The sequence below is a fragment of the Oryctolagus cuniculus genome, chromosome X, assembly GCF_964237555.1.
Source record: "Oryctolagus cuniculus chromosome X, mOryCun1.1, whole genome shotgun sequence".
Taxonomy (NCBI): Eukaryota; Metazoa; Chordata; class Mammalia; order Lagomorpha; family Leporidae; genus Oryctolagus; species Oryctolagus cuniculus.
Window position 1 is genome coordinate 81,801,242 of NC_091453.1, and position 13,652 is coordinate 81,814,893.

Genomic DNA, 13,652 nt, shown 5'->3' on the forward strand with positions numbered 1-13,652 from the left:
AACTTCTAACACTTTAAATGTGCTAGACTTTAATAAAACATCTTACAGAAACTAATGGAGAAAAGATTACATAATTAACATGATTCTTTGGCTTATGTCTTTTTTTCTGACTTACCATTGTCAAGTGTAATATAAGCATACTTTTTGTTTTTCTTGGGTGATATTTTTTTTAAACTTGCACACATATTCTGATCAAGTTAGTTAACATTATTCCTAACAATGTTTGCAATTGTGAAAAATGTAAATCGTATTCAACTAAATTAAATCATTATTCCAACAAACTTTATTTCAATAACAACTATGCTTTGAAGTATGCCTACGTGAAGATTTTTCCAAGATCTTTAATCAATCATGTGATGGCATTAAATTGAATGAGTTCATGGTTAGTCATTGGTAGGCTAGGTAATTCCTAAAGAAAAGAGAGTAATGAAACTTTTTTTAAAGATTTATTTATTTATTTGGAAACTAGAGTTATAGAGGGAGGGAGCGAGTGAGAAAGCTCCACCATACACTGGTTCATTCCCTAAATGTCTGCAATGGCTGGGGCTGGGGCAGGCCAAAGTCAGGAGCCAGGAGCTTTTTTTGGGTATAGTGGCCCAAGGACTTGGGCCATTGTCCGCTGCTTTCCCAAACTCATTAGTAGGGAGCTGGATAAGAAGTGGAGCAGCCAAGACTCAAACTGGTGCCGATATGGAATGCCAACACTGCAGACAGTAGCTTAACCAGCTACACCACAGTGATGGCCCACAAAATATCCTTCACTGAATTCCTTCAGAACTCTGCCTTGGTCCAATTACATGAGGTTATTAGAAAAAAGCCTTTTAGTTTCAGCACCTGGAGAGAGATTTCACATATTGCTTCCTCTTCTCAACTGCATTGTCAAGATTAAGGCTTATGGCATCAAAAGACCCTTTGTCAATACAAATTTTAAATCCAGACAGCTTTGTGGAAAGATTCAAAAATCTTATACCTTCAACTTAAAGTTAGATAGCCCTTCTTTCTCTAGGATACTTCCAGAAATCTGAATTGCTGAAGGAGAGTACTCAATGCCAATAATATTACTGAAACCAAATTTTGCAGGTTCAACCAGGAAAACACTATATCCAATTCCAATATGAAGCACTGGTTGCATCCAGTGGAATATTCTGTTTCTTCATCATCTTATTAGTCAAGTCACACTCTCTTCTCCAAACCAGATTTCTTTTGTATCTCCATATTCCTGCAAAGTTTGTAGTTCTCTCTCATAGACAGCATTCCAATGCTCTTGCTTCCCCAGAGCCAAGGAGATGAAGTCATCTCTGTGGGATTACCTTCTCTGAATGACACCAAAGCCACACTGCTGGGGCTGCTGTCCTCAGTGCTGGAACTCTGAAACATTGTTTTCAATTAAGCATAATTTAACTACCTTTGCTTATTATTTTCTTTTTTTAAAGATTTTATTTATTTATTTGACAGGTAGAGTTATAGACAGAGAGAGAGACAGAGAGAAAGGTCTTCCTTCTGTTGGTTCACTCCCCAAATGGCCGGAATGGCCAGAGCTGCACCGATCTGAAGCCAGGAGCCAGGTGCTTCTTCCCAGTCTCCCATGCGGGTAAAGGGGCCCAAGTACTTGGGCCATCCTCCACTGCCCTCCCGGGCCACAGCAGAGAGCTGGCCTGGAAGAGGAGCGACCAGGACTAGAATCGGTGCCCAAATGGGATGCTGGTGCCACAGGCGGACTATTAACCTACTGTGCCAAGGCGCCAGCCCTGCTTCTTGTTTTCAAACGCTGTAGAGAGGCTACATCTTTTTTCTTTTACAGATTTATTTATTTGAAAGGAACTTTTTAAAAAAAAAGATTTTATTTATTTGAAAGGCAGAAGGGAGAGGGAGGGGGGAGAGGGAGTTCTACTAGTTTACTCCCTAAATGGCTGCAATAGCCAGGCCAAAGCCAGGAGCCTGGAACTTGATTTGAGTTTCCCATTTGGGTAACAGGGGCCTAAGTACTTGGGTCATCTTCTACTGCCTTCCCAGGTGCATTAGCAGGGAGTTGGATTAGTAGTGGAGCAACCTGGATTTGATCCAGTTCTCATTATGGGCTTCCAGTGTTGCAGGCAGTGACTATCCTGCTGTGCCACAATGCTGGCCCTGAGAGGGGCTATATCATGAAGGCTGTAATGAATGTGTCCATTTACCCCACTTTAGGAAGTTATAAAAAGGATTTATGTAGTTATAGAAAGTTTTCTTATATGTAGTCCTAACCTCTGCTACTCTGTTCAAATGCTCCTGCCAATGTACCTTAAGAAGTTTGTGAAAAATGGAATTAAAAGGTAAATTCAGGGGCTAGCTTTGTGGCACAGCAGGTGAAGCTGCTGTCTTCAATACCAACATTCCATATGAGTGCCAGTTCGAGTCCCAGCTGCTCCACTTCCAATTGAGCTCCCTCCTAATACACCTGGGAGGCAGCAGATGACAGCTCACATCCTTGGGCCCCTGCCACCCGCATGGGAGATGCAGATGGTATTCCAGACTCCTGGCTTTGCCTTGGCACAGTCCCAGCCTTGCCATCATTTGGAGAGTAAACCAGTGGATGGAAGATCTCTGTCTCTCTCTGTAATTCTGCCTTTCAAATCAATAAATATTCTTTTTTAAAAAAGATACTCATTTTTGTGCAAAAATTTTGAAATTCATGCCCTTTTTTCATAATGTGAATCTTGGTGAGCTTTTTGAATACTTTCAAAATTATTTTTTAAAATATGAATTTATTAGGGCTGCTGCTGTGGTGTAGAAAGCTAAGCCTTTGCCTGCAGTGCCAGCATCCCATATGGACACCAGTTCGAGTTCCAGCTGTTCCACTTCCAATCCAGCTCCCTGCTAATGTGCCTGGGAAAGCACCAGAAGATGGCTCAAGTCCTTGGGCCACTGCATCCATGTGGGAGACCAGGTAGAAGCTCCTGGCTACTGGCTTTGGTCTGGCTCAGCCCCGGCCGTTGCGGCCATTTGGTGAGTAAACCAGCAGATGGAAGATTCTCTCTCTCTCTCTCTCTCTCTCTCTCTCTTTCGCTCTCTCTCTCTCTATTTCTGCCTTTTGAATATATAAATAGATCTTTATTCTAAAAAGGTGAATTTATTATTGGAAAGATACAGAGAGAGATTCTCTATCCTATACCTTACTTCTCAAGCAACTATAACAGCTGGGACTGAGCCAGGCCTAAATCAAAAGCCAGGAATTTCATCCTTCATGAGTGATAGTGGCCCAAGTAATTGAGTATTTATCTGCTGCCTTCCCAGCACATCAGCAGGAAGCTGGACTAGAAACAGAGCAGTAAAGATTGAATCCGTGCTTTGATAGGGGATATCAGTTACCTAATACCACAATACCAGCCCTGAATATTATGTTGCATCAAGATTAATTTGTCTTTTACTGAAACAGAGAGAACAGTTGAGCTACCTGGGTTGTTCCTATTTTCTCAAGACCTACAAGAAATGAGTTTGGTTCCCCTTGCCTTTAAAGATAAGCAGACTCCCTGCCTGGACCAGGTTTATACCCATTTAGTGTCCCAAGGTTGACTTAGATTGACCTACAGCTCAGTATACTGTCATTGTAGTACTTCAGCATGCTGAGTAACACACCTACCAGCTGCCATGACAAGAAATATCATAACATATAAGTATTGAACTAGGCTAATAACTATATTCTGGCAAATCATCCAGCTTCTCAGAAAAACCTGGACTATAACTACCTTTTGTTGAAATACACATCCTGTTGAATTACATGGCCCATATAATATGAAACATAATTCAGAGGTGAGAGTCTGCTGCCCTGCAGCGTGTGGTTTGTATCTTTGCTTTCTCAATATAATGTTTGCTGCTTGCTGTTTGCTATTCTCTGATTTGCACCTAATTTTTTTCTTGAAGGTAAGTCAAGGATTTGATTACCTGTCTTCCCTCAATATCAAACACCAACTCCATTTTCCACAACCTTTTTGAAGTACCTTTGTATGTCCCAGACAGTTCTCAATCCACCTTGTTCTTTTCTCTTTAAAATAGTAGTTGACTACTTCATTTAAAAGATATAGTTAATATGAGTGACTGAGAATCTTCAAAGAATAACATGACAGAATTATACCAGTATATGTGCTTCTGTTTTCCATGGAAAGAGAGTTTTTCCCTAATGTAACTTCTTGGTTTCTATATTCTTAAAAAAAGATTTGCTTGTTTATTTATAAATAAAGGCAGAGTGACAAAGAGAGATCTTCCATCCATTGTCTCCCCAGATGTTAGGGCTGGGACATGCTGAAGCCAGGAGCCTGCAACTCCATCTGGGTCTCCCACCTAAGCGGTAGGGACTCAGGTATCTGTGCCTTCCCAGGCACATTAGCAGGGAGCTAGACTGAAAGAGATGTAGCCAGCCATTCCATAGGGAATATGGGCATCCCAACCCACAGCTACATCAGTCTCTCCAAATCCTCTTAAACTCTTAAAAATTATTGAGAACCTCAAACAAACTATTTTTATTTCTGTAGGTTATAACTATTGTTATTTACCACATTAGACACTAAAAATATGAAAATGGTAAAATATTTATTGAATTATTCCTTGGAAAATGGCAGTGATAAACACATCGCATATTAACATAAATGACCTGGTTTTGTGTGTGTGTGTGTGGAAAATGAAATTTTTTAAAAAAATACTTATTTGAAAGACGCAGTACAAGAGAGAGATTGTATATACAATGGTTCACTTTCCAAATGGCTGCAATGGCCAGGCTGGACCAGGTTGAAGCTAGGATCCTGGAACTCCATCCAGGTCTCCTACGTGGGTAGCATGGCCCAAGCACTGAGATCATCTGCTGCTGCTTTTCCAGTTGCATTAGCAGGGAGTTAGGTCAGAAGTGGAGCAACGGGGACTCGAACCAGCATTCTGATATGGAATGCTGGCGTCACAGATGGCAGCTTTACCTGCTGTGCCACAACGCTGGCCCCAAACCAAAAACTTTTAAGCTAAAACCATTGAGATTTCTGATGTCATCTGAAAAATCACAAAGATTAATTCTTTTATTTTATAAAAGAGATGAAACAATTCTGATTGTTTTAATGTGTTATTTTTATAAAAGATGCATGGGAAGAGTTGTTGTATCAGAAGAGATACTTAGTCTTCTCTAAGTTAAATTTGCTTTGATAAAATGTATTTTTAAAGATTTATTTATTTATGTGAAAGGCAGAGTGACACAGAGAGATAGGAAGAAATATAGAAAGAAATAGGTCTTCCCTCCCCTCGTTTATTCCCCAAATGGCCATAATGGTCAAAGCTGATCCAGGGTGAAGCCAGACACCTAGAACTCCATTTTTGTCTCCCACATGAGTATGAAGGGCCCAAGTACTTGGACCATCCCCAGGCACATTAGCAAGAAGCTGGATCAGAAGCAGAGCAGCCAGATCTTGAACTGGCACTGTGATATGAGATGCCAACATTGCAAGCAGTAGCCAAACATCCTGTGCCACAATGCTGGCACCAATAAAATGTATGTAATGTAAAGGAACTATATGGTTTATTGGAAGTCTCTGGCAATTGTCTGAACCCTCCTTATCCATAATTTTATTTTGCCCACAGGGATAATAACCCTGACCAAAGCTTTTTTTTTAATTGTGAAATGTATTGAAATGTATTTATTGTGATACTTCTGATTAACTGTACAAGTAATCCATGACAAATTACCAGATTAATTTTCCATTATTTCTTCAGGACTGGGGTTTTTCAATGGTTTCAAATTTGGGATCTTCAAATTTGAAGGTAGGGAACGTATTCATATCTGCTTTACCAAACATTTGCTTCAGCTTATAAAGCTCTTTCTCCAGATCTTGCTGGTATGATGGGCCTGCATCAGCAGGTCCTCCTGATGCCTGTCGCTTAGATTTGTATTCTCTAATCTTGTCCACGAAGAGTTTTTGTACAGGATCAAGCTCTTTATTAAATGCCACTGCTGTTACACCAACGTTCCTCCGCAGATGGACTGCAACTGCTGAGCGGACGACAGAGGAGAACCTGAAGAGCTTCTGCAGGACCATGGCTGACTTTATGTTACTTGCACTCAGTCCTGAGCTGCCAGAACTGCCGCCGCCGCCGCCACCGTTGACCAAAGCTTTTATGAAACTCCAATATATGCTTTATGATAACATTGGTTATAGTAATAAGGTAACCAAAATTATTCAATATCTTATTGTTCTTGTTTTATTCTGGAGCTTGCCTGAAGGTTCTACTATAAACTACAGGCCAGAATTTGTGTCTTCATCAGAGAGGAATCTCAGATGCTCGTGGAAAGACTACCAGGTACTACACATGATTGCTACTTTAAAGAACAGATTTTAGAGTTCAGTCTTCTAAATTGACATTATTTAGATAACTGTCAGACAATACCAATGGATAGAATTCTGATTCTCAGGGCTCATTTTAGTCCAGTGAAAGGCACAGACAGCTACAGAAACAAGTAACCCAAAGAGCATATTAGACAGTCCCTACTTTTCATAAGATACCCAGTAATCCTATTTTCTCACCATTTTTCATGACATATGAAACCCAGGTTTTACAGCATGCATTTTAGAAGAAAATTCTTACATATTTGGCACCAAAAAATAAACATGCAGCTATTGCTGAGATTCTAAAGGAAATATGGAAAATAAGTAGCATAAGTTACCTTTATAAAGGTGGTTTCATACCCATTTTATATGACTGGTGATGTATTTTTCTTAATTTAGAATGAATATCTATTCATACACCTTATGTTTCTTTATTTTTTGCCCTTGCTACTTCTTTTTTTTTATCTTGCTCTTTTTAAAAGATTTATTTATTTATTTAAAGACAGAGTTACAGAGAGAGACAGAAATCTTCCATCCACTGGTTCACTCTCCAAATGGCCACAATGACCAGGGCTAGGCCAGGCCGAAGCCCAGGAGCCAGGAGCTTCTTCCAGATCTCCCATGTGGGTGACAGGGACCCAGGGACTTGAGCCATCTTCCACTACCTTCCCAGGTACATTAGCAGGGAGCTGGATCGTAAGTGGAGCAGCCAGGACTCGAACTAGTGCCCATATGGAATGCTGGTGCTCTAAGCAGTAGCTTAACCTGCTGCACCACAGCACTGGCCCCACTCTTACTCTTTCTTGTTTCTTCCCATGGAAATGGGTAAATAATCCTTCAGGATTCATCAACGGTATGGTTTCCTTCAGGAACACTTTCTCAGCCTTTCATAAGCTGTACCCACTATGTTCCAGTATCACTCTTTTCCTACCTCTGTCATGATTTTTTTTAAGATTTATATACGTTTGAAAGAGTGACAGAGGGAGAGAGAGAAAAAGGGAGACAGTGCTTCCCTCTGTTGCTCTGGTCCCCAGGTGGCTGCAATGGCTAGGTCTTAGCCAGGACCCAAGAACTCCATCTTGGTCTCCCACATGGGTGTCAGGGGCCCAAGTATGTGAGCCATCATCTGCTGTCTTCCTAGGCATGTTACCAGGAAACTGGATCAGAAGCAGAGTGGCCAGGACTGGAACCAGAGCACTGGATATGAGGAAACAGCTTGTAAGCATCAGCTTACCTTTCTACACCACAATACCATCCCCATGTCATAAATCCTTGATATTTATATTACATGTATAGTTTTCTTCTCTGGACTGTAAAATAGTGAAAGAGAGCATATCTAAATCATCTCTGAATTTCCAGTATTTTGTGCTATTCCAGGAATCTGGACAATAGTTGGAAAATGTTCATTGAATTAAATAGAATTAATTCTTATGTATCATCTTATACCCTCTGGGGATTACAAAAACAATTAAAACATAGTTCCTATACTCTTCTAGCAGTAATTTTTTGTTATATTTATTGGCTAAAGAGTGGTGTGTAGAAATTTAGAAGAAGCCCTGGAACCATTTTTTTGTTTGATTTCAGAACAAGAAAGAGATTGATTTTCCCAATATTATTCTGATAGTAGATCTGAGGATTAAACCCAACTCTTCTCATGCATGTCCAGTGCTCCCCTACACTGTGCTAACCCATCCTTTAACAGTGAGCCTATAATAATGGTAGTTTGCATGATATCATGATATGAGTAACATCAGCAGTACAATTTTTAAAGAATGATAAACCAGAAATGTTTCTTCTTAATCTTTAAACGTAACACGTAACAAAATCCTTGAGGTGTGTTTAGATTTATTTCTTTAATTTTCCATTATTCATCAAAACTTTATCAAAAATGTATCATTCATCAAAAATGCATCATGTATTATTAAAGTAAATGTCTTTTTTTTCAAAAGTGAGAAGTCACAAGTTATAAAACACTGGCTTTTAATCTCTGCTTTGTAGATCTTTGTGTTCTTGAGAAGTTGCCAGACCCTGACTGTCCCTTTCCTCTAACATTTTCCTTCAAGTATTATTAATGGCAGTTGTCTTACTTTTAAGGACACCAAAATAATGCTTCCTAGCTTCACTGTTCAAATCATAAGTTAAAATGTACTAAAGTCCACTTTTAGAGAGCTGTAAAAAAGGTTTAATTTATTAGTCTTTTTTATTTCAGTGATGTTTAAAGAACAGGTTGCCCAGTTTCTTTAACATTCTAGCAAGTAAAATGAAGGATTTCATTCACTCAAGAATGTGCAGGGGAGCTAACAAAATTAAAATTTAAAAGAACCCAAAAATTGTAAAAAATGAAAATATCAAAGAGCAATAAGCTGAAATAAATCAGATCAAAGTCTTAGACTAAGATTAGAAAAAACAACTATGTGAGTATATTGGAGTTTTAATGGACTGTAATGAATGAGAATTGGCTGTACTGCTATTTGGGTCATCAGAGACAGGAAAACAATCTAATTTGTATTGAACATTCCTAATGTGCCAAGCACATAGAAGGCACATTACATATCTGATCTCACTTTACTACACTAAGATTTTTACAAATTCAATCTATACATGAAATTGCTGCTTATAGAAAATTACACCACTAATCATATTAGAAAAAATATTATTGAAATAATTATAGTGGCTGGCGCCGCGGCTCACTAGGCTAATCCTCCACCTTGCGGCGCCCGCACACCGGGTTCTAGTCCCGGTCGGGGCGCCGGATTCTGTCCCGGTTGCCCCTCTTCCAGGCCAGCTCTCTGCTGTGGCCCGGGAGTGCAGTGGAGGATGGCCCAAGTCCTTGGGCCCTGCACCCCATGGGAGACCAGGATAAGTACCTGGCTCCTGCCATCGGATCAGTGCGGTGCGCCAGCTGCAGCATGCCGGCCATGGCGTCCATTGGAGGATGAACCAATGGCAAAGGAAGACCTTTCTCTCTGTCTCTCTCTCTCACTGTCCACTCTGCCTGTCAAAAAAAAAAAAAAAAAAAAAGAAAAAGAAATAATTATAGTGAACCTTGCAGCAAATCTTTGGCCGTATGGTTAAGTTACTCATTTTTCATATCAAAGTTCTGGGATTTGAGTCCTAGCTCTGCTTGTAATCCAGCTTCTTGCTAATGTGCACCCTTGGAAATGCACCCAGGTGATGGCTCAAGTACTTGAGTTACTGCTACCTGTGAGGGAGACCTGGATTGAGTTCCTGCATCCCAGATTTGGCCCTGCCCAGCCCCAGAAATTGAGGGCATTCAGGGAGTGAACCAGAGGATGGGAGCTCTCTCTGCCTCTCAAAAACATTTTTTGTGACTTTTTTTTTTAAAGATTTATTTATTTAGTTGAAAGTCAGAGTTACACAAAGAGAGAGAAGAAAAGGCAGCCAGGACTCTAACTAGTGCCCATATGGGATGCCAGCACTGCAGGCAGTGGCTTTACCCACTACGCCACAGTGCCAGCCCCTTTTTGTGACTTTTATCTCACACTGCTTTGTAGGCCACAATAACAAAGATAAAAAATAATGAAACTGGGGCCGGCACTGTGGCATAGCGGATAAAACCACTGCCTGCTGTGCCGGTATACCATATGGTACCAGTTCAAGTCCCAGCTGCTCCACATCTGATCCAGTTCCTTCCTAATGCACCTGGTAAGGCAGAAGATGGCTCAAGTCCTTGGGCCCCTGCACCCACCTTGGAGACTGGAAGAAGTTCCTGGCTCCTGGCTTTGGATTGGCCCAGCTCTGGCCATGGCAATCATTTTGAGAGTGAACCGGCCAATGGAAGATATCTCTCACTCTCCCTCTCCCTCTCTCCCCCTCCCTCCTTCCCACCCTCCTCCACTCTCTTTTATCCTGCCTTTAAATTAAAGAAATAAATCCTTAAAAATGTAATGAAATACCATATTTAAAATAGTTGAAAATATCATGCTGAGTGAAATAAGCCAGTCCCAAAGATACAAATGTCATATATTCTCCCTGATTGGTGAAAACTAACCGAGCACCTAAAAGGAAACCTGTTGAAGTGAAATGGACACTATGAGAAACAATGACTTGATCAGCCCTTGTCCTGACTGTTGAGGAACAACTTACTATGTTGTTCCTTTTAGTATTTTTTTGTTCTACTTAATACCATTGGTTGAACTCTTTAATCAACACACAATTATTCTTAGGTGTTTAAATTTAGCTGAAAAATGATCCCTGTTAAATATAAGAGTGGGAAGAAGAGAGGGAGGAGATGTACAATTCGGCACATGCTCACTCAGACTTACCCCTAATGGTAGAGCTAGAAACGTGCTAGGGTATTCCAATTAAATCCCATCAAGGTGGCATGTACCAATGCAGTCTTAGTTTTTAAAGTGATCAGTTCAAGTTCATAATTGATCATAATGATAGGATTAAGTCTCAAAGGGATCACATAAACCAGACTAGTATCTGCTAATACTAATTGAAAGAATTAAAAATGAAAGAACAATCCAACATGGGAAGCAGGATACACAGCAGACTCATAGAATGGCAGATGTCCTAAACAGCATTCTGGTCTCAGAATCAACCCTTAAGGCATTCGGATCCAGCTACAAAGCCTAGGAGAGTATTTCAGGCATGGAAAACCAAGACACTCTGGCAAAAAAAAAAAAAGACCTAAATGAAAGATTTCTGTGAGTGAGATCCCAGTGAAATAACAGGCCATCAAAGAAGGAGGTACCTTTCTCTGAAGGGAGGAGAGAACTTCCACTTTGAATATGGTCTTGTCTAAATAAGATCAGAGTTGGTGAACTCAATAGGCTTCCATAGCCTTGGCAGCTCATGACAAGAGCCTCGGGTGATTATTGATATCATAAATAAAAGTGTCAGTTGTTAAATCAACAACAGTAGTCACTGTGCACTTACTCCCCATATAGGATCTCTGTCTTTAATGTGTTGTACTATGTGAATTAACAGCATAACTGATACTCAAACAGTACTTTATACTTTGTGTTTCTGTGTGGGTGCAAACTGTTGAAATCTTTACTTAGTATATACTAAATTGATCTTCTGTATACAAAGATAATTGAAAATGAATCTTGATGTGAATGGGATGGGAGAGGGAATGGGAAATGGGATTGTTGCGGGTGGGAGGGAGGTTATGGGAGGAAAAGCCGCTATAATCCAAAACTTGTACTTTGGAAATTTATATTTATTAAATAAAAGTTAAAAAATAAATTTAACTGAAAAGTGATCCCTGTTAAATATAAGAGTGGGAAGAAGAGATGGAGGAGATGTACAGTTCGGCACATGCTCACTCGGACTTATCCCTAATGGTAGAGCTAGAAATGTGCCAGGGGATTCCTATTAAATCCCATCAAGGTGGCATGTACCAATGCCATCTTAGTTTTTAAAGTGATCAGTTCAAGTTCATAATTGATCATAATGATAGGATTAAGTCTCAAAGGGATCACATAAATAAGGCCGGCACCACAGCTCACTTGGCTAATCCTCCACCTACAGCGCCGGCACCCTGGGTTCTAGTCCCAGTTGGAACGCCAGATTCTGTCCCAGTTGCTTGTATTCCAGTCCAGCTCTCTGCTGTGGCCCGGGAGTGCAGTGGAAGATGGCCCAAATCCTTGGGCCCTGCACCCGCATGGGAGACCAGGAGGAAGTACCTGGCTCCTGGCTTCAGATCAGCGCTGTGTGCTGACTGCAGCAGCCATTGGAGGGTAAACCAATGGAAAAGGAAGACCTTTCTCTCTATCTCTCTCTCTCTCACTAACTCTGCCTGTCAAAAAAAAAAAAAAAAAAAAAAAAAAAAAAAAAAAAAAAAACACAACTCTGTAGAGCCGAAATGCAAAGCACCTGGGAATGGAGAGGGAGGTAGGCAAAGTAATTTCTTTTGGGCCCTGCACGTGCATGGGAGACCAGGAGGAAGCACCTGGCTCCTGGCTTCAGATCGGTGCAGCGCGCTGGCCGTAGCAGCCATTTGGGGGGTGAAGCAACAGAAAAGGAAGAGCATTCTCCCTGTTTCTCTCTCTCTCACTGTCTAATTCTGCCTGTCAAAAAAAGGGGGGGGGATTACATAAATAATTCAGTGTTTGCAAATAATTGATAGAATTAAAAAGGAGAAAATGATCCTACATGGGAAGCAGGTTACCCAGCAGACTCATAGAATGGAAAAAACCCTAAACAGAACTCTGGCCTCAGAATCAGCCCTTAAGGCATGCGGATCTGGCTAAAAAGAGAGTTTCGCAGGCATGGAAAGCCAAGACGTTGTGGCCAAAAAAAAAAAAAAAAAAAAAATGACCCAAATGAAAGATCTCTGTGAGTGAGATCCCAGCAGAAAGAACGGGACATCAAAGAAGGCAGTACCTTTCTCTGAAGGGAGGAGAGAACTTCCACTTTGAATATGGTCTTGTCTAAATAAGATCAGAGTTGGTGAACTCAATAGGCTTCCATAGCCTTGAAAGCTCATGATAAGAGCCTCGGGTGATTACTGATGCCATAAATAAGAGTGTCAATTGTCAAATCAACAGCGGAATTCACTGTGCACCTGCTCCCCATGTAGACCTCTGCCCTTAATGTGTTGTACTATCAGAATTGATGGTAAAACTGCTACTCAGAGCCGGCGCTGCGACTCAATAGGCTAATCCTCTGCCTGCGGCGCCTGCACACCAGGTTCTAGTCCCGGTCGGGGCGCCGGATTCTGTCCCAATCGCTCCTCTTCCTGTCGAGCTCTCTGCTGTGGCCCGGGAGTGCAGTGGAGGATGGCCCAAGTGCTTGGGCCCTGCACCCACATGGGAGACCAAAGAGAAGCACCTGGTCCCTGGCTTCAGATCAGCGCGGTGCGCCGGCCTCAGCACGCCAGCCGCAGCAGCCATTGGGGGGTGAACCAACGGCAAAGGAAGACCTTTCTCTCTGTCTCTCTCTCTCTCACTGTCCACTCTGCCTGTCCAAAAAAAAAAAAACACTACTACTCAAACAGTACTCTATACTTTGTGTGTCTTTGTGGGTGCAAACTGTTGAAATCTTTACTTAGTATATACTAAGTTGATCTTCTGTATGTAAAGATAATTGAAAATGAATGATGATGAAGAATGCGATGGGAGAGGGAGTGGGAGATGGGATGGTTGTGGGTGGGAGGGAGGTTATGGGGGAAAAGCTGCTATAATTCAAAAGTTGTACTTTGGAAATTTATATTTATTAAATAAAGTTGAAAAGAAAAAATAGTTGAATATGGAACTAATCACCTCAAACATACTTCATTTTATTATAGCAGCTATAAAACTGTTAGATATTTCATTACCATGTGTTTTAGTAATAAGGAAACGA

The 13,652-nt window shown here is 40.9% G+C and overlaps 1 protein-coding gene and 1 pseudogene across 1 annotated transcript; both read right to left on the bottom strand.

The window, feature by feature from the left end:
* Nucleotides 1-718: 718 nt before the first annotated feature.
* Nucleotides 719-3,951, bottom strand: LOC100342743 (EEF1A lysine methyltransferase 2-like; annotated as a pseudogene).
* Nucleotides 3,952-5,705: 1,754 nt separating this feature from the next.
* Nucleotides 5,706-6,107, bottom strand: LOC100350526 (ATP synthase-coupling factor 6, mitochondrial). The gene has a single exon (XM_002720207.5). It carries the CDS (start codon nt 6,045-6,047, stop codon nt 5,721-5,723), a length of 327 nt encoding a protein of 108 aa, XP_002720253.2. The 5' UTR covers nt 6,048-6,107; the 3' UTR covers nt 5,706-5,720.
* Between the last annotated feature and the right edge of the window lie 7,545 nt (nt 6,108-13,652).

Excerpts from the sequence above, each read along its gene's own strand:
- LOC100350526 (XM_002720207.5), bottom strand. The coding sequence starts at position 6,047 with ATGGTCCTGCAGAAGCTCTTCAGGTTCTCCTCTGTCGTCCGCTCAGCA.